Source organism: Wyeomyia smithii, chromosome 3, assembly GCF_029784165.1.
Source record: "Wyeomyia smithii strain HCP4-BCI-WySm-NY-G18 chromosome 3, ASM2978416v1, whole genome shotgun sequence".
NCBI lineage: Eukaryota > Metazoa > Arthropoda > Insecta > Diptera > Culicidae > Wyeomyia > Wyeomyia smithii.
In genome coordinates this window covers 183,727,695-183,751,949 of record NC_073696.1, presented here as the reverse complement: position 1 = coordinate 183,751,949, position 24,255 = coordinate 183,727,695, and the positions used below count along the sequence as shown (strand labels likewise).

The window sequence follows — 24,255 nt, the reverse complement described above, 5'->3', positions numbered from 1 at the left end:
AAATGTCAATGGAGTCAGCTTTTTCTTGTAATTATATGAAAGGTCTTCTCCAGACAATCGGTTGTGTTGCCTTTAGCTTCGTAATTTCATTACGGGCATAAATCTATTTAGCTTGCATGAAACAGTAACAAACATACACTTACCACTTATTTCAACCTCCTGAGAATTCATTGGTAAAATCATCAAGTTTTAAGTCAGTATTACTACTGTAACTTGAACTTCTTTCTGAAATTGTGGAATGTTGTTTCACCCACACAAATGACTAACGTTTCTCATTTACGTGTTCAATCAGAGTGGACCATGTACAATTTCCTCATTTACTGGTAAAGTATTCTTTTTTGACTAACGGGTAATGGGTTTTTTTCCAATTTTGCGACTTGGTCCGGTCTGACTTAACACCGACCATATGGAACATAATTCCCACGTATTGTGAAACTGGGGAAATGACATAACTCGAATTTTGAGAGGGCAAATTTTCGTTACACTTTCCACAACATGCCACCCTACTAATGTAAAACGTAGACCTACGTCGAAAATCAGAAAATGTCATCTGGTCAAATTCTAGTTAGGAATTGATAATTAGAGCATAGATGTGAATATGGTTTAGATCAAGAAGTAATAGAGGGTCATCAGAAAAACAATAGACTCTTTTTTATGATTAGTGAAGCAGTATATATTACTACGCTTGCCATAAAAGTAAAGTTGTTTCATGTTTTAGTGTCCTTGTTTCTACCAAACAACGCTGATTCTTAAAGCAGAAACGCTTAATTTTCGGAATTTCCAAATCCAAACAAATGTCTTCAAAACACCGGAGAACAAGTACACTAAATACTGGACCCGTTCGCATGATGCATTTTATATTTTTGAAATAATCATCATAATTTCAATATACACAAATTTCAATAACAATACGACACGACTATACGACTACATGTTTTAGAATATTCCGCAACCAAAAAAATCATTATTTATCACACACTCCTAACACGATGTCCTCTCCTGTCTTGTCGTTTCGAATTCAATTCCGATCCGATTTAATCAATCTCTAAGCTGCGAAATCCTTTTACTGGAGGTTTTATGGAACTGGACGAGCCATTACTCTTATCCTTAGGGACCTCCTTCAGAGCGCCAGTATCTATCAGCCATTCCCGATAATGGAGCTCGATTTCCTTTTTCTGTTCCGCATGCATGACTGCCAGTTCAGCGAGTGGGCCGCCATAATCCTGTGAAGTTGCAAAATAGATTTGATAGATTATTGAAAGAAACGATGTTTTCGAATGTTTTATGCTAACGGCTCTAATCTAGGAATCTAACACATTACAATCGCTATTCTGCTGCCGTTTTCTTTGAGTTGTGTTCTCTAGGTGTGAAAAAGAACGTTAGCTAGAGGCAAATTTTACGAACTGCATGATATCCGTTGTTCAAGTATCGGTTTACATGCATACCAAACAGTAACGAATACTCTGTACAACCTTAAACGGTTCACAGTCTAGGTGTGCATATCTACTTTTGAAACCTATAAACAGGAACGGTATAAACTGACTGTTAACGGTTATGTGCACCATGGATTGAATTTTTTATTCGTGTTTTGATCGCAGCTTGGCTTGGCATTTTTGACCGCAAGCAAAACCCAGTAAATCAGTGCCAACAAAATGTAAATAAAATATTTGCAGCTTTGATGGCAGTTTCCATATAAAAGTTGTGTCACGTTCGATGATAAGCTGTCTCTAAGACTGAGGTTAATGTTTTGGTAAGGTAGTGAAAATTATAGGCAGGTTTTGTTTGACACTGTGTGTTTAGTAAACTCAACAGTTGAAACGACATGCGATTTTTTGGGGTTACTGCAAACATTGCTCTCACTATGATTTGCTTTTTTTTCAAAAATGCGTAACGGTTTTTCTGTGTTAACCCCTAATAAACAGGTATTGAAGGATCAGCTTATGTTATAACGTGTAAAATGTATACAGTGTTGGCTGGTTTTTTTGTTTTATTTCCCGGAATGTTGAAGCGAACTTTTGCTCCGTACTGCTCCAAGCAGCGAATACATATTTTTTTTAAATAAATAAACGCGAAATGTACCATTTGTTTGTTTCTGCAACTCATGATGACAGCAAAACTTACTGCTTTTCTCATTAGAAAAAAACAAGAGGTTGTGAGGGAGAGCAAAATGAAATGAATTTTACCTTTGGGAGCACATCAGCATTTAAAATATCCAACGGACCGGAGGTGGTGAAGTGCAGCAACCCTAGTAGTTCGGATTTTATTAGCGGTTTTATCAGTGCCATCACCTGATTGATGAACGAAGCCGTGTGCACGATGTAGATCTTTTTCAGCCGCACCGGATGGGCGTCCTGTATGTAGTGCATGAAAACTCTTAGCGGGCCGAATTGTACCCGGGCCAGATGACCAAGCCGCACGCCCTTCATATCCATAACAACAATATAACCTTCGATTGGGCCGTCCTTGCTGATCTGGACATCGTTAAACATGCAGAAGGTTTTCACTGCCTCGCCAAAGTTCATCCTTGATGGATCATAGTCGGACAAGCGGTAGCACAATAATCGATATCCTTCCGGTGTTAATTTCGGCAGCGATACCATGTGACTGTTGAGGGGTGGCAAAATAGATATAAACCAAAAGTATCAGTAATGCCTAGGGCAAACAAATAAATAAAAGAGACCGCTTACGCGGTGGTGGTTATTACGTCATGCTCAGCACAAACTGCACTCCGCCCGAGAGAATGTCCCGATTGTCGAAAATATCCGGTGCCGTGGCACGGATGTGTGCGTACTTCTGCAGTGCCTTTTTGGCATTCTCCATATCCCAGTGGCACGCGTGGAGAAAAAGATGGGCATGGTTTCTGGTGTATTGTGGAAACCGTGGCTGCTGTTTGATCCTGCAAAGAGTGATAAGATTATAAATGATTGATTGGATTTTAAATGCCATATTAATGCTCGATCGAATCTATAAGCATAAACATTGTGAGTAGTTTACTTAGGATCTAGTTTCATTAGTGCATCGGCATGATGAGTAATGTTGACAGTAAATAAGCCTAAGTCTTTGAATTGAAATTGTGTATCGATGTCTATATTCAATTTCATACTCAAAACATAAACTGCGAGGTGGCATATAACTTGAGATTTGGACTATTAACACTAGTGGACTAGTTTTTGATATTCCTAACAATATTTGAGAAATCTTATCATTAAAATCATAAGATTGAGTATAAAATATTTTACGCTGTCCATCTGCATATACGAGTTGAGAAAACTGGCACGTAACGGTATGAAATAAATGTTCTGCCCGAAGCAAGAAGATTAACTTTATCGTGTAGTCTCATCAGTGCAATAGCTGGGCAACGTAAATTTAGTTTTTTTCGAAAAATTCCAAACTATACTTAAAAACGACTCTGTGTAAAGCTTGCATTAGGAGTTATTTTAATGATTTCGGAACAAATACTTCATTATTAACGTCACCAAGTTTTTGCCGTAAGAATCAATAGGCAAGACTAATTTGACATATCACTACAAGCGCCCTTCTGGATTTCGTAATTATTTTCAACTATATAAAAATTTCCATTGAGAACTTGTATTGAGAGCTTGTAGCTGCCGTATTAAAAGCATTACACGCCAGGCCACAAACTAACAATAAAACTTTTTCCAATCGTGCGCATTCTTCACTTCTGGAACATAAAGGCAATAGCTCGAAGCATACAAAAGAGATACTAAAATATGCCACTTGAGATTATGTCACATACTCTGCATACTTTGGGGTAAACTTACCACTCAAACAGCGCGTCCACATCGCTTGTATATTGTGAAGGAACCTCTTTAGGCTCCGGACAGTCTTTATAAGGATGCGATAAGGTCGTCATTTTGGCACACTCTATTGGCTGAAGCTTTACTCTACACTAGATGCTATTTACAAGTGCATTGATTTGATACTGCTATTCGTTTAGCAGCGAAGAGAGGAAAAACAGTTGGCCGCTGGATAGAGAACTCAGGTCGTGAAGATAGCTGTCGAATTTCGCCTATCGATCATTCTCACCCAGCAACAGCGGCCATCAAGGCAATTCCTAGAAAGATCTGCAACGAAAAAAAAAACGGAGGTTAACCTTGAGCCAAATCTAACCTACAGTATAATGTTTCTACAACTGTATAGTTTCAGGTATCCTTCTAGCGTAATTGTTGATTACAAACTGAACAACACTGTGTGGAATGTTGCGGATTCAGACAAAATCATCTGGCGTTTGTGTTAGTTCAGATTTTACCTAAATCATCAATTCACGGTTACGCATAAAGCATTATTGATGAAGATAGTACGGCGGCTTCTTTGCACTAGCTTTATAACCACCAACAAAAACGTAATGAAAAAAATTACCTTAAGCAAATACACGCTTGTACATACGCAACACATACTTTTTTCTCTACTAATCCCCGTCCCGTCATTTTACTCGTATACCTGTTAATAAACAGTGGATCCAGCGGACAAATCGATCAATAATTCATCACGGCTTGACCTTCTTGATGCTCAACCGGTCCCCCATGGTTAAGATGATGGAGATTTTAAACCCAAGTAATGCTGAATCCGGATTTCAGCGTTTACAAATGATGTTGTACACTACACAGTCGTTACAAATTACTAAACTATTCCTTCGCCGTATTGCCGGAAGTGTAAATGATTTTTTTTATCTGTTCGAGTTTACTTTTAGCAGACGCAGGCCGGGCAAGAGTCAATAAAGTTTTTCTGCACTTCGTTCACTTCATTTTGTAATTACCGTCATCATCCTGGGAGCATATTTCAGCTATCGGGGAAGGAGTGAACTTCAAGCAGATCGGCATGATCTGCGGAAGAGAGAGTGTCTAATAAGCGCACGAAGATTGAAAGGTAGTTCCTCGATTTAGGTAGGACAATCGGTTGAGCCGTCGCGTAATATATGTTTTATATTACTTGCTTTTAATGCACAATGTGATGTTAATGCAACAAAAAAACTATTCCATTCTTCAGTTTCATTAGTGCACCGGCATGCTGAGTAGTGTTGACAGTAAATAAAGTATAAACTTCTAAATAAAATTTATTGAAACACCGATGGTCACACTCGGTGGGCAACCGTTTTGTAGTACAATACTTCAAAATTATCAGTCACATCGCGCGCAGTATGAGTGGGAGCGTGGTCTTACTTGAAAGAGTAGTTTTTTGTTCGTAGAAGTGGTCGTTCCGCCTTAGGGAACTTGTAGTCTCAAGGATACAAAGTCCACTTTGACAAGCGAATGGTCATGAGTTCGAATCTTAGTAGAATCAGACCGGTGTCAGAGCGACATGAGTACATGGGTTTATTCTCAGGCTCCCTCCCATCCCCCTACTTCACCTTTCCCTCATACTAATTTCCAGAGAAAAAGCTCGAACAGAGTTGAATGAATACCTTTCCAGGCAGTTATAATTGTCGATACTTTGCAGGGTTACTAAGCGAAGCCCGGTAAAGAAGAAGCAGTGGAGTCTATGAAAATATGCGTGTAGTGGGGAAGGTAAAAGTATAGAAATATGTCACTGACCACGGTGATAAAAAAGTATTTTCCTTTTTCGTTATAGTCGTTCGAGATGCAGAGGTAAACTCGATTTTTGGCAACAGCGGTTGTAACACTTCCTTCTTTCCTTCCTTAAGGACCGTAAGAACGTGACCGGCGCCGTAATCGATCCTTACAAAGCGGCAGGTACTGAATTGTTGTACACTGAAGATGGTAAATATCCCAAATAGCCACTTGTATGTAGTACTCTTTGTGCACCTTCACTAACTGCGATCCATTACGAGGAAGCCACTACCTTAAGCCCCTCTCATGGAAATTCTAAATCTTTCGATGCAGCCTGCTCGGTGTCCTTCAGAGTGAAAAAAATTGATCATGTTTCCGGTGTTCAATGAGGGTGAAAAGCAGTTAGTTGAAAATTATCGAGGGATAACGTCCCTTTGTACTGGTTTCAAAGTTCTGTCGCTGATACATTTCTACACAGCAACATGGATTTATGTTTGGCAGATCAGTTAACACAAATCTCATGGAGTTTACTTCTCTGTGTTTTGACGGAAATCCCCGAGGTAACTGAGTCGATGCAATTTGTACCCATTTGAAGGCCGCTTTTGAGCGTATCGACCACGACATAATTCTCAAAAAGTTTAAGCTAACCGACAGCTCGGCTTTTTATTTGAAATCGCTCAGGAGTTTGATGACCCGCTATGCCTTCGATCACTCTATTTTGCGTTTGTGCGGTCTCCCTTGGAGTCTCCCGCCGTCATTTGGTCACCGTATCACGCAATTTGGATACGAAGAATCGAAAGCATTCAGCGGAATTTCGTTTGGTACGCCCTCAAACATCTAAGGTGGCTCAATCCGTTCGATCTGCTTCCATGCGCAGCTCGTTGTAAATTGCTGGGGATTACCACGTTGAAGAAAAGACGAAGAGCTGTTTTTGCTGCCAACTGCAGGCGTCTAAGATCCAGAACCGGCTTTCTTCGTCGCTCGATAATAAGAACGGATTATCTCCAAAACTCATCGCTACACTCGATGAGTGCGATATTCAACGATTGTTTACATTTATTTGAATTTGAAGAGAGAGCAAAATTGTTCCGGCGAAAGCTGATTTAAGAGGCGATTTGACAACGGATGTTCTTTCAAGTATCACGTCTACTACAGTGACGGCGATAGAGCAGAACGGGGCGTCGGTTTCGTGCTACTTGGAAACAAAATTAAGCGTGTTATTACGTGGAGGCCTGTCAATAACCGTCTATGCGTATTGAGGATCAAGGGCAAATTCTTTAATTACAGCCTTATCAACAAGTACGCGCCGACAACCGATAAAACCGATGACGTAAAGGAGGCGTTCTATGAGCTCCTTGAGAAAACGTATGGAGAGTGCCCACAGCACGATATAAAGATCGTCATCGGAGATACGAACGCACAAGTCGGACGAGAGGAGTTCTTTCGTCCCGTTATTGGTAGGGAAAGGCTTCACTCTACCACCAACGACAACGGATTGAGGTTAGTGAACTTCGCCGCGGCCATGGGAATGGCCATCTGTAGTACCCATTTTGCACGTCTGAATATTCGGCCTGCTCCCAGATCGTCCACATGCTGATCGACGGCCGACACTTTTCAGACGTCATAGATGTGCGATCCTTTCTAGGGCCAAACATCGACTCGGATCACTATCTCGTGGTAGGCAAGATTCGCGCCCGGTTGTCCAACGTATTTAAATCGAGATCGGCGAGGAAGATACGTCTGGACATCCAAAGGTTATCAGCGGAGGGAGTTGCTGCAGAGTATACTCGGAAAGTTGATAGACGGATTGGTGAACCAGCTGGAGTGGACCTGAACGAGCAGTGGAAGCCCATCCATGATGCGGTCAGCGAAACAGCGCGAGAAGTGATAGGCATGACAACGGGAACCATGCGTAGTGGGTGGTTCGATGCTGAGTGCCTAGAGATGACGGAGGAGAAGAATCGAGCCTACGCCAACACTTTAGTAGCAGCTAATCGTGTAACGCGTCAGATGCAAGAGAAATACCTGGAAGCAAGAGCTGCCGAAAAGAGGCTTCATTGCCGTAAGAAACGCGAGCACTACGATCGCGTCCTCGCGGAGGCGGAGAATTGCTTCACCAGGCACGACACGAGGGCCTTTTATAGAACGATCAACGGAATCAGGAACCGAACCGTGTCAGTACCTGCCATGTGCAATGACAGGAAGGGGAACCTAGTTACCGATAAATCGCAGGTGGCCAGGCATTGGAAGCAACATTTTGAAGTGGTGTTGAACGGTGAGGAAGGTAGGATTGTCGTCGAGGGGAACAGGATAGAAATTGGGGAGGATGGGCAAGCTGTGGACCCACCAGCATTGGACGAAGTGAAGAATGCTTGCAAAGAGCCAAAGAACCACAAAGCCACTGGGAAGGACGGCTTTCCGGCCGAACTTTCCAAAGTTGGGAGCGAGCGGCTGTGTAGGGCAATTCACCAGATTATCCTAAGGGTATGGTCTGAGGAACAACTACCTACGGACTGGTTGGACGGACTCATATGCCCTATATACAAGAAGGGACATAGGCTCGACTGTAGTAGTTATAGAGGCATAACCCTCCTCAATTCCGCTTACTGTTCCAGCGATTGAGGCCATTGCAGGAAGCCTTTGTTGGAGAATACCAATTCGGGTTTTGAGTGGGGCGATCTACAACGGACCAGACGTTACCTTGAGACAGATTCTCGACAAGTTTCGAGAACACAACTTACAAACGCATCATCTGTTCATAGACCTTATGGCGGTGTACGACACAGTGAAACGCAACGAGCTTTGGCGAATAATGCTAGAACATGGTTTCCCAACAAAACTAATTAAACTGCTAGCTTTGGAAGGTGCAATACAAGGGGCAAGTGTGCAGAGGAGCGGCACCATCATCACTAAGTGTCACATGCTTCTGGGCTTTGCGGACGACATTGATATAATTGGTGTTAACCGTAGAGCACTTGAGGAGGCCTTTACGGCTCTTAAAAGGGAAGCTGCGAGAATTGGACTCACCATAAACACTGCCAAAACGAAGTACATGGTGGCTGGCAGAGAACGTGGTAGTTCTACGGGTGTTTGTGCTGCGGTGGAGATGGATGGGAATACTTTCGAAGAGGTCGACGAATTTGTTTATCTTGGTACTCTCGTGACGTGTGACAACGAGGTGAAGAGGCGGATTGCGGCGGCGAATACGGCTTATTACGGATTGCGTAGCCAGCTTACTGCCGTTCCAAGCATAGTTGTCCCAGTGTGCTATGATTGGAACGGCAGCTTAGGTCCCGTAGCCTACAGATCCGTACGAAATTTGCGCTCTATAGGACTCTGATCCTCCCGGTGGTGCTCTACGGACATGAATCGTGGACGTGGAAGGAGCCGAAGGACGTGAATTCCGGGTAGTAGATCCAGTAGGCACTTCATTGAAGTGCCACATATACTATAGTGGTGGCGTGAAAGCAAAAAGAAGAGTCGCCTTCGAGCTGATTGGAAAACAAATGAAACGTCTCATTAAAAGAAGGCCAAACAAGGATGGAGGATTGATTTTAAACGTTTATTACAACCCCCCACCCCCCGTGGGCAAATGCCCATATAAATTCTATTTTTTTTTTTGTAAGGACCGTGGACATTCCACAACCCCCCCCCCCTCAAGCTGTCCACGTGGTATGTGGACGTCCCCACAATCTTCAACACGCATATACGGTCATTGTTTGGCCTGAGGGTTAATTCTTCAATTATAACCTTATCAATGTGTTCGCACTGACTAATGATAAATCCGATGAAGAAAAGAAGAAGTACCATGATCTCCTCGAGAAAACGTACAGTGAGTGCCCAGGACACGACATCAAGATCGTCAGCGGAGATGCAAATGCGCAGGTCGGGCAGGGGGATTTCTCCCGCCCCGTTATAGGTAGAGAAAGGTAATGGCCTGAGGCTTGTTTATTTTACTGCAGCCAGAGGCATGGATCTCGGTAGCACTCATTTTGCACACCGGGATATTCGTAGACACACCTGGATGCACCCAAATGGGCTGGCCTGCTTTCAGGTCGATCATGTTCTTATTGATGGACGGCACTTTACAGACGTAAGGACAGAAGACCAAACGTTGAATCGGATCATTATCTTGCGGTATCAAAGATCCAACGTCGAGGACAACGAGGAAGATACGGTTAAACGTCCAGCTATTATCAAATGGTTGCAATATACTCACAGAAAAATGATGAGCACATCGATAAGCAAGTTGAAGGGGACCTGAACGAACAAGCGAGATATATCCACAGTACGATCAGCAAAATAGAGCGAGAAATATTAGGTAGAGTTACGACAACGACGCCCAACGAGTGGTATGATGCTGAGTGCCAGTGAGCGACGGATGAGAAGAGCCAAACCAGAGTTTACATGCTAGCTGCAACTGTGACACGTCAGGGCACGGGAAGAGATCGAACAGCAAGAGCCGCTGCAAAATAGCTCCATGGCCGAAAGAAACGTCAGCATTGGAAGAATGTTCTTGCGGAGGCGGAGGGCTGATTCTCCAGGCACAATGCGAGGAGCTTCTACAATAAGCTTAACGGAATCAGGAACTGAATGTGTAACGACAGGGAGGGTAACCTAATTACCGATAAATCAATGATGGCCAGGCATTAATGACAACAACATTTTAGTGTACTGTTGAAGGGCGAGAGAAAGGAGCAGAATTCATATTGAGAATGGTGAACAAACTGTGAACCCACCAACCATGGACGAAGTGAAAAAAGCAGTTATAAAGCTGATGAACTGCAAGGCAACTGGAAAAGACGGCATTCCCGACGAGCTTTACAAAGTCGGGAGTGAACAGCTGTAACATGCCGTTCATCAGATTATGCTGAAATCGTGGGTTGATGAAGAATTGTCCTGGTACTGGTTGGAAGGCCTCATATCTACAAAAAAGGCCACCGTCTGGTTTGTAGTAAATATCGGAGCATAACTCTTGTCAATACCATGTACAAAATTCTCTCCCGCATCCTGTTTCATCGACCAAGGCCGTTGCAGGAAACCTTTGTTGGTGAATACCAATGTGGTTTTCGAGAGGCACGCTTCACCACGGCCAAATGTTTAACTTGCGACAAATCCTCGATAAAATTTGAGAGTTCTACTTGCAGACTCACCATCTGTTCATAAACTTCAAGGCAACGTACGACTCAGTTAATGAACTGAGTTATTGCAGATAATGCGCGTGCATGGTTTACCAACAAAACCAATTAGACTGATTCGTGCCACTCTTGATGGTTCTATATCAAGAGTCAGGGAAGCCGGTGAGTTTGGAGCAGAGTGGCGAGCTGTCAAACTTATTGTTCAATATCGCATTATACGGAGGGCTGGCGTGCAGAGAAGCGGCACCATCATGACGAAGTCTCCTTCATGCTCCTAGGTTTTGCGGACGGTAACGACATCATTGGTATTAAACGTAGAGCGGCGGAAGAGGCCTATGGACCATTCAAGAGGGAAGCTGCTAGAATTGAGCTTGTCATAAACTCTGCTAAAACGGGAATCATTTGAAGTAACTGACAAATTTATTTACCTTAGTACATTAAAACATTCGAGAATGGGGTTAGCCGTGAGATAAAGAGGAGGATAGCAGCCGCAAACAGGGCCTTCTACGGATTGCGAAACCAACTGAGATCCCGCAGCCGTACAAATCTATAAGCACTCTACAAAACACTGATCCTCCCGGCGGCTCTCTATGGCAATAAAGCATGAACACGGAAATAGGCGGATCGGCGAGCCGTTTGGCGCAGACGCATGAACCATGAAGTGTACCATGTATGCAATTCGACGAATATAGTCAAGCGGATAAAACACGGCAGGTTACAGTGGGCTATGCATGTAGCTAGAATGTTGGAGGAACGATCAGCAAAAATTGAATTTAGCAGGAATCCCTACAGGGGCCGGCACTAGTTGGATGTGTGCTGTCGACGAGGATACCCTCGTACTTGGTGTTACAGGCGACTGGATGATAGCAGCCCAAGACCAAGTGACATGACGACGTATTCTGAATTCGGCACTTGATCGATACGTCGATCTGTCGTCGCAAAAGTAAATAATTTGTTCCCCCCGATTCGTCCTCAGGCAGTGTTTTTGTACAACTAATGGTTTCTGAGCTACAATGCTTCGAACAAAATCTATTCCAAAAGGAATGTGCCCTTTTGAGAATTAATCTTGAGTCTTAAAAATTCCTCCAACCGCAAAAAAATACTCAGTTTGTTAAGTCAAAAACGTGTGCAAAGTTTCATTGAAATCAAAAATTTTCCTAAAAAATTTAAATTACATGTAGGTATGTATTTTTTTCGGAAAGAAACAAAATTTCTATCTGCAACTTTGTCGAGGACATCACACCGAATAAAATTACCGTTCTGGCTTTGAACATATCTGTGATCATCAATATCATTTCTACCTAAGACCTTTTGAAAACCTAGCCGTGAAAAAAAAATGCTAACAGCACTGCACGATTCTCTTCGGCTCTAGGCAAGCAAGCACCATTTGAAAGGTGACAATATTATGCAATTGGAATGGCACTGAAAATAACTTTAAAACCTAATGAAAAATTTAAAATTTAATTTAATTTTAAGTTATTCCAGGCTAGGCTTATGAGAATACATTCTTTTTATAAGTTAATATCGATGAATCATTTATGTGCTAGATCATTCATGTGAAAAAACGTTCAAGTTGGAATGTGAACATTTTCTCTAAACTTTGATAGCTAGGCCGAAATTATCGTTTATAGCTAGTCCAAAGAGAATATTGTAATCTTCTCAAACAATACCTGCATAGTCAAATTGACTTTTTCCCGATCTCGTATTTCAAGAAATTGATAGAGTGATCATTGCGTAAATTGCAGAGATCGTAAAACCAACGGTCGCCTGCTATTAACGGTCAAATTAACTCTCTGGCAACCATATGTCTACGGGAACGATTTAATGGCTGCGGTAAAAGCATATTGTTTTGCGCCCCATCGGGCTGATTAAATCGGATACAGACGTAATAATCCTTATGTTCTGTCATATCAGAGTTTCTACAAGTAATAACAAGCGACGTGGAGATTGTCTGTAATGCCGTGTAATATAATGATTTAGATTTGTGCAGTGTCATTCTTAACAATTGCAACTCACACGACCTGTCGACCTTGAGATCTAAGAAAATGTCACGAACAAGGGTCATAACTGTTACGTGTGAAGGTGGTTGTATGATTTAGATGCCTTACGAGAATCATTGTACTGCACAGAATGAGCCGAAGTCTCTCGTTTAATTGATCTGAAATTCCATTTCCAAAAATTATTTCCCTTACTTCTATAAACGCCTAATGGTATTGAAATCATGATTCAGCAATAAAAAGAAAATCATAACAGAGGTATTCACTTATCAGTAAATGATAAGAAACCATAACGCTAATCAAAGAGTTTATACCAAATAGCAGTAATGTTGATCGTCATAACAAAAACGTCATCGTGATAAGTTTGGGTTACATACATATACTATAAAAATAAGTGTAACATTTTAACTCTGAATGTGCATTTCTCGGTATACCCTAGATGATGCTTGCAGATGTAAACAAAACTTGTTCATCGAGGTAAAGCCGACAACACGCAAGCGTTTTTGAGTTTGGAACCAAAACGTAGTTGTATTATTGTCACTAAATGTACCGAGCATCGGTAAACGTCCAGTCATTGTTTGAACGATGATGTTGGAAATTCACGGAAGGAATAGCTTTCAAGCGATCGTTAGCCTAAAAGAAGACATTCATGTTTGTAGCGGTGGTATTTTAGCTGCCGGACATAACTCATCACCGCACACGCTTCTCTTTCTTCAGATATTTGGCTTGGATCCAGATGAAATGACCGTCTTTCTCTCTGCTTCTAAGCGAGCGAAAAACTTCAATCCAACTTGCATGCACTGCACCGGTCGGGGTATCGGGCTTTCAGCGCTGCTCTACCGTAGGCGATAGCGTGTTTCATTCAATGTCGAAGCAAATTTTGCGCTCTTTTGGATCCAATATTGATCACCACAACGCTTTACCACTCATACCACGCGATGGACTAGCTTTACGCGAAGTGAACTGAAGATAAAAAAAAACCCTCCCTTATCCACCTAAACGGTGAAGAGCCTTCCTTACCAGGCTTTTTATCACGTTCAACCATTATATTGACTGTGTTGAATTTTAGGAGTCACGTACCAGATTATTTTGCGGAATCTTTTGCGACCTAAATCGCGGTGCATTAAAAGTTTGACCCCTTGAACAATTCTAAATGAAACCATGCTATGATTTGAAATAAAACTTTTTGAATCATATTACATTATTGAAACATGAGTATTTCTATTAGGTCGAAATTGACAAAAATGTTCTGAAACATAGCATTAAAATGTAAAGTACATTTCTGCACCCTGAACTTTCTACTAAAAGTTGTGGAATGACTTCAAGTTTCAATGTAAAAACTAAGGGGAAATTTAACTCTGTTACATTTCAATTTAACATCCGCAATAACTTCAAAACGCACATATTTAGGAAGCTCATCATTATAAACCGTTCATTGAAAGCAACTATCCTAAAAAACGTTTCACATTTCTCCATACTAGTATTTTTACCAAAAGTTTTGTTATAACTTCGGGTTTTCACGAAGTTTCGAAGTTTCATGTTCCACGAGTTTCGAAAATTCAACTAATTATTAGACTCAAAATTTAGTGTTAATTTTTTTTCATTTTTTTACTGATAGCGATAATTTTCTCAGTATTTATTTTTTTCTGTAAACTTTATAACAATGCGTTCCCAGAAAAATTGTTCTATATGACTATCGGTTTCCTAGCTATGATACTTTGAATAATACAGCATAATTTTTCAGAGAATTACTCTTGAGTCTAAAAAATTCCCTCAACAGTAAAAAATACTGAGTTTGCTAAACCAAATACGTGTTCCATTCAAGTAGAAATGGTGGATTAAATTTCTGTGTATTTCCAGATCATTTGGCATGGATTCCTCCAAAATAAATTTTTTTAGCCGTAGCCCAAAAATTTATTATGATTAACTTGCGTAAATAATGAATCTCAAAACTATCTCATACAGTGAACTCATCCTACAATGAAAAAAAAATGATAATATTTTCTGGGATATTTGCCATTTCCGATTGGTAGACATTTGTCATATTAAAATACATATTCTCTCCGCCTAATATTTGGTTTAGAATTTAAAAAAAATTGGGAAATTATTTCATTTGTATATTTATTTACAAATTTAGAAAAAAAATATCGCATGAGTTCAAACCACAAATTAAACTCTTGAAAAAAGGAACTCACATGAACAGATTGTTCCTTGGTTGGCAGAAATGTCATAACCTGAAAGGCAAAGTACTGGAATCTTAGGTTCTGAAGCATTTTTTTTTAAGTTAATATCTTTTCTGAAATCGTTACAGAGAAAATCGAATGCACTCATTGATTCCAATGTATATATATATCATGTTTTAAACCTAGTCCTCAATAAAATAAATCAGCTCAGGCCTAATTTGAACGCGATCAAATCTTTCCCGCCGTTGCTGAATAATGGTTTCTTTACTTGACGGATTATTACAATGAATGCATTCTATCGATTTAAATTGCGCGTTGAATTGAAATATTGTTTTAATTTAGTTCTCGACATAGAAAAGTCAATTGCTTCACAGTGTTGGTTATACACTAGCATCATTCGATTAATAGGCCCGTTTTTAGCATAATTGTTTCGTTGAAGATTCAAAGAAAACAAAGTCCGAGTTCGTAAATTTCTAGAAGGTACATAAAAATTGAGTTTTGATAATATTTCGGGTGAATCGACACGCTGAGATACGATATCGTTAACAAATGACATCTTTGCGAATTCCCGACGGGCTTTTAATGATTGGATGTCAATAAGTCTGCAGCGTTCGTCATATGATGGTAGGGGAAATGACGTCCATCGTAGATTAAGAAGTGCATATAACAGGAATTGTTTTTGTACTGATTCCATTCTGTCTACATGTGTTGCAGAAAACGGAGACCATACAATGCTACAGAATTCTAAAAGTGACCTGACATAGGAATTATAAAGTGTTTTTATTGTGTATGGATCTTGGAAATTATAGCAGAAACGTTTTCTAAAACTGAGCATGTTACTAGCCTTATTGATAATTGTATTGTAATGATCAGTGAATGTTAATTTTGAGTCGAGTATGACTCCTAAGTACCTAACTCGTTCACATTTCTCTACTACCTGATCTCCTAAGGAAATAATAATGCTTGGTATGTTTCTTTTTCTGCCAAAAGCCATCGAACTACATTTTTTTACGTTTAGCTGAAGAAGACTTTTTTTACAACAAATATAAAAATATTTTATCTCGTTACGCAAAATGTTTACATCATCAGCGTTTTTAATTTCAATGAAAAGTTTTATGCTGAGAAACTGTATCTGGTTTTCGGCAATCACACTATGGAGAACTAAAAATATTATGAGAGAAAAATGTTCTTCAAATCACTTTATTACTGTGGAAAAAGACTCTCTGCAAAAAATCAACTCAACCGAATATTAATTTACGTGACACTTCTACTCGTGGCTCTATTTAAAACTTTGAAAGAAGCGAAATTGCACGCTTTTCTTTTAGAGGAAGGCATAAGCATATGAATCGTGCCGTACGATGCTCGAATTTATTGATTTTTTTAAAGAAACACTTATGCTGTAGAAAACTCGAACATAGACGACATGAGAAATCTCGTCTTATACTTTTTGAGTTCGTAGCGAAATTTTTATTGCTGGGTTTTGAAGAATCATGAAAAATGCGCTAAGTCAGTTGAACTACTTTGAAGATAAAAATAAGACTTTTTTTATAGCTAAACTTTGTTCCTAGAGATAGAGCTATCAACTTTTGATGAAATTGGAGATAGCTTATCAGAAACGGCCTGCAGCTGATAGTAGGTTAAATTAAAAACATACTTACCAGTCGGTTCACCGGAATCGACTACAGTAAAACAAAAAAGATGCACAAACTTCTAATTGTCGATACTCATCATACGACCTTTCCATGCCAAATAACAAATCAAGAAATGTCTACAGCGTCAGTAGAATCGTAGCGCTAACCCCGCAATTGTCCTGTACACTTAACGGTTGGCTACGAAGTCTGTGTATAGTAAACAAAAGGTCAAGTTCCGAATCGGAATGAAGCACCAGGCTTTGCTTACTACCATTACCTCAAATGTTTCAATTTTACATTTTTTTGTTTTGAACCTCTAGAAAAGTATTAAGCAGCTTTTCACGATGTAAATGGATAACTCTTCAAATTATTTTATTTATTTGTGTATATATCAACAGGCAAGTAGATGCCCAATGGTGTAATTTAAAGCTCACAATAAAAATATCTTTTGATTGTCCATACATACAACGAAACGGGAATATAATAATATTACATTTTATCTAGTCAAATCTTAAAGAAAATAAACGATATCGCCGTCTATGAAGCATTCGAGTTGAATGAAATCAAATTGATTGATGATTGATTTGATAAATTTCTTCAAAATTCGACATGGTAATTCTATCCTATAAAAAATATAAAATGTCGGTTGTTAAGAGTTGCTGTCGTGGTTTCGTTATAGGATATTTGCACTTTTCTTCAATAAATGGTGATTATTACAGCTCTTTTTTGCTTGTCAACAAAACTGGACCCTGTATCTAAGCTATACGTTTTATAAAGCGATTCAAGAGCTTTCATTTATGTTATTAAAAAATGCGCCGTGAAAATTTCATTCATCATACATGTTTCAAACATGTTCACACATGTTTCCATACAAATTTCCAGGGTTTGTTCATCCATGAAATAATTTGTACATATAAGTTTTTTGGGAAAGGAGTTAGTGGGGTGAAATGCAGTGCTGGATTCAGGTGTTGGGGGCTCGGGAAAAAAATTTTCGTGGGGCCTCTTTTCTCAAAAAAATTAGTTGAAATAATTTAACGCTTCGCTGAAAGGTGACGAGCAAAACACAAAAAAGGTCTCCGACCTGTATTTCATTCTAAACTCTAATGTCCAGGTGCAACTAAAATCATAATGTTACTGTAACTATGAGTAGAACGCATCGATTTTTCTGCGATTTGGTATGCTTATTGTACCATTAAGAATGTTCGAAGTACTGGCTACTAGAGATGGTCGGGTTTGGCTTTTTTCAAACTTGTACCCGACCAGTACCCGATTTTTTTTCGGTTGAAGCCCGAACCCGAAACTTTTTTTTCGATCAAACCCGAACCCGAAAATTTTATTTTTGGGAAACCCGAACCCGAAGCTGTGAGACCCGAGATTTTTTGGAGGTCAATTTTTTAAACCAATTCGCTTCTGATATTGTGTGAAAATAATGCAAAGCGAGTATCAATAACAAAAATTTAAGATGTGATTGATTTCAACGGTCGTTCCCAACCGGAATTGGAACATACGAGGACTGGCTTGCAAGACAAGCATCGTACCTCGAGACCAACTGGGACTTTATAGAGCTATAGCCTGCTATAGTCAGCATTTTAAATGTAGTTACAAAATGGAGTTGCGCTCCTTGTGCAACAGGTTCAAATGATGGCCTTAACCTTGTTATGAGAAAATCGATTTTTTTTAAACGGTGCACTTTTTGAACACGTCCAATAAAAGCTCTTGAGTTGATTTATAAAAAAAAAATCAAAAAAAAAATTCAAAAAATCTTAGATCATGCCAAATATAGTTTTATTATATGGAAAAACAAAACTTGAAGGTTTCAACACTATCTGATCGGGCCCCCAGCACCTAAATCCTATGAAAAGTATACATAGTTCCCATTCCACCAGGTTTTCAATTACAAAAAAATGTCTGAAAAAAAAATTGTTCTGGACCCGCCGATAGAACATTTCAATTTTAGTAGCATATTATAGGGAACACCTAAAGCTTTCGAATGATGAGTATAAGAGCGATACTAATTTTTTTCGAATAAGTATCTTCTACCAGAGACACCGTGGGTAGTACATGTTGTCCTCCTGATCGCAGCTAGGAGGCAAGGAGCTTATTGGTCGTATTCAGGGCCGGCGTCACACTTTTTCCCCGAGTGGATAGTAAAGAATCGGGGAGGAAAATAGATGCGACAACGCCTCTATACAAATGCATCACTCGCGATCAGAGTAGCCAGATCTACGAATTTTGTTTAGAGAAATTCTTACCGTCACTCATGCACACGTATATTTTAAATTTCGAACGTGGAAACTATTAGAATTGTTATTTTTTCCCAGAAATACCGAGTGGGTAAGTACCCACATGGATATTTTCCGGGTGGGTACAACTACCCATAGCACCCAAATCAACCGCCGGCCCTGGTCGTATTGCTGATGTGGATTTCAATGTGCCGGGAGTTCAGCTATAATTCGAAGCACACTGCTATATTCTCGAGAAAAAATGCAATTTTTCGCATTTTATCATTGTAAATTCATCTAAACATACGGGGTTACATTAAAAGATAGGTTCATGAGGTTCGTGTCATCACGTGTTCGAGGTATCACGAAAAAGAGTCGTAAAACCTACAGCACTGCTAACTTTTATTCACAACTGTCGATAGCATTGTTCTTTTTGAAGAACATACTATGGAGTAAAAGAAAACGGAAAAGTTCATCAGCATAAAACAATAATTCCAGGAATAAATAGATGAGATATATACAGATGAGAAAGAAGAAGACATTTGTCTGTATCAGAAGCGAGAAACAGACAAAAAACTCATTCCTTTGGGTTGTGACGTAGATCTTCGTCAACCAACGAATGCATTCGAAATAGTTTTCAGCCGAAAACTGACAAAACTTCTGAAAAAAAAAACTTGAAAAATAAATGTACCGAAAATTGTTTTTGCCTTTTTCCTAGAAAGGTATAGCAATCAATGGCAAAACCGAAGGTTTCAAAATGCTCCAAAGGGCCGAATATATATCACTCGACTCAGTTCGACGACCTGAGCATTTTCTGTGTGTGTGTGTGTGTGTGTGTGTGTGTGTGTGTGTGTGTGTGTGTGTTTGTATGTGAGTGCGTGTGTGTGTGTGTGTGTGTGTGTGTGTGTGTTTGTATGTGCATCTTTTTAATCTCACTCGATTTTCTCACAGATGGCTGGACCGATTTTCATGAAATTGTTCTCCCTATTAAATAAACCCTATGAAATTTTATTGTAATCTAATATTTTGAATTGTATATGGTTAGAACATCTATCAGACATCTATCACCGACAGTTTCTGAAGTGGAGATGATTTGAGAGAAAAGGGGTAAAACGTAGTAACTTTTCTTTAATTTGAGGTACTAATATATAAGAAAAAGATGGTTGCTTCATCGTTAGAATTTGCAGCTATTGCGGATATTTCACAAACAAAAAAATTATTTTTTTTTGTAAACATTCCTTCGAGAAATACATTTTTGGGTCCTTTCATTATATAAGAAAATAAACGTGTTCCGATGATTTTTCAAAAACATGTAGTATATAGCGATAGGCTTCCAATTTAAATTATTTATAAATTACGCTTTTTTCTCATGATATTTTTGATCCTACAACAATGCCATGCTATTCGCGACTACGAAGTTGAAAGAGATTTTGAAGGCTGTTTGCACCTACGCGGACTATCATATGCTATTGTCACAATGTGTGTGATGACATAAGCAAAAATATTTCCGTCCTTTTTTATCTCGTGCAAAAATCAGCAGTTTTTTGAGCGCACAGCTAATTTGGTAGAAATCAGTATTTAAAAGTGATGAAGTTGCAACAAAATGTTGAAAGATTACATAAATTCGAAATGAGTGTAACAAGGATACTGTTTAATATTTTTACGCCATTTTCCCTAGTTATGGAAGACTATGTGACGATTTTTTACGCATAAAACGAATTCAAACGGATGAATAGCGAAAATGGTTAGAGGCACCCAGTCGCAAATGTAAAAGGAATATGACTGAACTAACCAGAAAAGTTATGACAGACATGCCACTCGTTTATCCATATTAGTAAGAATTAATCAAATGGCTATAAAAGCTTTTCAACTATACTACCACTACTTGTACTAAGGTCAGGTTCAGGTAAATTTAACTACAAATAGAGAACAACAATGATAGAAAAGTGGCTCTTAGATACCTGTTCATAGCTGGGACAAAACATTAACAAAAAAATAATTTCCCACGATTGACATTTAAGTTTCCACGGTTGTCGTACAACAAGCTCGAATAAATTAATATACAAGTCTCTCTGCATAGCTGCTCAAACTTTATTAATCTGGAATGTGCTTGTTTATCGACAAAAAAATGTTTCTAAACCACCTTACCGGATAAAATTGATTATGAAAAAAGTAAATACAAATCCCAGCCTCGACAATAAGTTTTTTTTCTGCAAAGCCGTGCTGTCATGATCTTGAGGAGAAAACTTTAAAATTGAGTCTCCGCATTTTCCTTCCCCTTCCGCTGCTGCCGGACGTGCTGGATGGTGGCGAGAAAATAGCGTTGGCAGAAAATAACAACTACGATTGTGGTATAACGGCAAATTGCACGCGAAATGCATTTCACTTAAGCGCTCCATCACATGATTTCTCTTCTAGTCCGGTACCCCCCTCTACTGCACTCACTTTTCTCTGCAAACGTGCAGCACCGATTGCTGGCCGATGACTCCCTTCCTTGCATTCATTTTTTTTATCGCTGCAAAACTTGAAATTGCATCCGTGCTGCATGCTTCAAGCTTTGTAGACGAGCAAAAATATTATCTTTCAGCACTGTGGACCCACAACAGCTGCGGTCGATGGGGTAAATGTTTTCACTTAAAATTCGTAATTTTCGCTGTAAAACAACTGCACAAACCGCTCGAAATACCAGCACGACATTTGCTTTAATTGTTGCAGCTACTAAAACTTGTAATAAACTTTAGCACTTTCTGTGTTACACTCAACTTCATGCACAGTCACCAACAAAAAAAGCACCGATATCGACCATCCGCAGCAATCAGATCTATCCTACATTCGAGAGAAATATCCACTGTTCATACTTTCTAGTTATTATATGCAGTAACTGGATCAACATAAAATTGGCTACAGAAATTGAGTTACACAAACCATCCCCAACCCAACACACTGGACGCCTACCGATTACATAAACTGGTAATTGCACCTCCAAAAGCAGAACTGGCTCTCATTGAAATCTCAAAAATTGAGGAGTATGCCAAGTATGCCAAAGTCACCGCGCGCGCTGCTCAAATGTCCAAGAGCCAAGTGTTGGCCAACCGACTGACGCGTAGAGACTGCGACCATGCTTTGTGGTACGGCGCAGCCTTAGACGAGAAATCTACGATTCAAGTGCAAAAACATGGAAAATAAGCAGTACGCGCACGTTTACTTCTCGCTCTCGCGCCACCGCGGCGGCTTCAGTTCAGCAATGCTTTACACTTTACATGTTAACTCTCATTTTTTTGCAATTTTATTCATCATCTACAGAGAGACCGAAGTCTTTGTTTGGGTTTACCTGATGTGTATGTTCGTCGTTAAGGATTGTGACATAAGCATCTTAATGTTACGTTCACCCTCCCTTGGCTTTTTTTTTAATATAATGTTTTTGTACAGTTCGTACCTCTCGTCGCCTAATTTCAACAGACCAATTTCTGGAAAGCTTTATATCAAGTTGTTGAACATGCACGTGAAATGAAACGAGTAGTTCTGTTTGTACTTTTGTACAGTTTTTTTCGTCGTCATTATCAATTTAGATAACTCTTGAAGTATTTAATTACAAATAACGAATGCCATCGCAATATTCTGCATGGAACAATAAAATCAATTATAACAATTTAAGAATGATTACTTGCATTAAAACAAAGCCATTAGTGATAATTTTGCATTGTAAACGCTGTACATTATCATCATCATCAGCGTTGTTTTTAAAATTCCACTTTCCAAAAGTGCCAAATTGTTTCAACGACAGTATTTATATTATAATTAGCATCTACAGCTTTAACACCTTTCGCTGTCGATACCAAGCAATTGATAATTGAATATTTAACGAATATTATCGTTAGCAAGTATGCAAAAAACCAACTATTAGGTATTAGACAACTGTAATCAAGTAAATTGTATACTAACTACTCACAAATACAAGCACAGTTTTACATAAAAAATAATTGTCGCACTTCTGTTTGCTTTTTTAGTATGAAGTAGTAAACGAAACGCATGCTGCTTTTTTAGTGTTTGAAAACAAAACAACAATGTGTGGTCGAACATCATAAGGAATCGATAGACAAACATATGAGTTTCTATGTAAGTACACATATTAATGCGCCAATTACATTGTGCATATTTAACTATCGGTTTGTTTGCTGCGCTGCCTGCACTTCTCACTGGCAGGTTACATGTTATCATATCGTGTTGTTTTTCAATGCCGTGAAGTGATAATGAAACTCCTGCTTAATTAATTGATTTAAATGCAATGGCTTATGTACACAAATTCCTGTCATAGTTTGATAGCTGTAACTGTCCTATGCTTTAAAAATATCTTAATCTAACATTGTCTTTTGTTACGTTCGTGATACCGTGGTGGAGCAAGACTAATTGTCCAAAGTTCTGGCTCTTCTTTATTGAAAAGCTTCACAGCCGATAATTGCATGGCTAGGCTAGTACAACGATTTCACTGACTTTCCAATAGCACCTGCGTTAGCGACTGCTGAGTTGAAAAACGCGAGTTCATATTAGCTTAACCTCAATGAGAATTCTGTTATAGTTTGATAGTCCCATGTACTTGATTCGCCTTTGATGGCGGATATGGAGGTACCCAAAAACGGTTCCGGTCCAATGAATTGCTGAGCAGATCCTTGTCTTGCTAGGCTGTCGGCATGTTCATTTCCATCGATTCCACAATGTCCGGGTACCCAAAGTAGCATAACTTTGTTAAGACGGGAAACTTCCCTGAGTGTTGCAATGCACTCCCAGACTAGTCTGGAAACACATGTGGCAGACTTTAATGCGAGCAGTGCGGCATAACTGTCTGAAAAGATTCCGATTTTCGCATGTCTATAGTTGCGTTTCAGACATATCGTAGCACAGATATATATTGCGTAGGAAAGTGGCCAACCGTCTTTCAAGCAGAGGAAAGACGGCTGGCCACTTTCCTAAAGAGATAGTGGACTTTATACCTAGTCCATAGATCCCTGATCCAGTATAGGAGCCGATTTTTGAGCCATCCGTGTAGAATCGGATGATGCCCGATGGAAGTTTGGGGCCTCCAATGTTCACACCGAACGATCTTTGTCAAATAGAACGTCCATGTTGGGTTTTGCTTCCATGCAGTCTGAGACTGTTGTTACCAAAGGTGTTAGCTTGAACTCCTTCAGGATGCTTAGGTGATCCGTTAGGTCACCTTTGAGCATCGTTGTGTTTCTGCGTAGCTTCCTCCTTCACATGCAGATGTAGAGGCAGTAAGCAGAGCATGGCACCCATGGCTGTAGTCGGCGTTGTGCGCAGGGCACTGGTAACTGGAAGACAGGCCAGTAGTTAAACTTTGTTAAGTTTTGCCTGGGCTGTCGTTTCATTTACCTTAGGATACCTAGGGCTGCGTAGGTTATACGTGGCCGAGCAATGGTGATGTAAGACCAGAGTGCTAATTGTGGTTTTAACCCCCAGGTCTTGCCGAACAGTGTACTGCAAGCCCAGATCACTGAAGTCGTCTTCCTGATAGCGTAATCTAGTTGAGCAGTCCAATTC

General features: G+C 39.7%; 1 protein-coding gene across 2 annotated transcripts; it reads right to left on the bottom strand.

Moving 5' to 3' along the window:
- Positions 1 to 799: 799 nt before the first annotated feature.
- On the bottom strand, positions 800 to 21,831 carry LOC129731794 (alpha-tocopherol transfer protein-like). Of its 2 annotated transcripts, none has more exons than XM_055692102.1 (5): positions 21,655 to 21,831; positions 3,783 to 4,085; positions 2,705 to 2,896; positions 2,184 to 2,604; positions 800 to 1,223 (listed from the first exon to the last, which is right to left on the bottom strand). In XM_055692102.1, exons 2-5 carry the CDS (start codon positions 3,872 to 3,874, stop codon positions 1,035 to 1,037), a joined length of 894 nt encoding a protein of 297 aa, XP_055548077.1. In that variant the 5' UTR covers positions 3,875 to 4,085; positions 21,655 to 21,831; the 3' UTR covers positions 800 to 1,034. The 2 variants fall into 2 exon arrangements, with proteins under 2 accessions (XP_055548077.1, XP_055548078.1); XM_055692103.1 differs by lacking the exon at positions 21,655 to 21,831 and adding an exon at positions 21,145 to 21,634.
- Between the last annotated feature and the right edge of the window lie 2,424 nt (positions 21,832 to 24,255).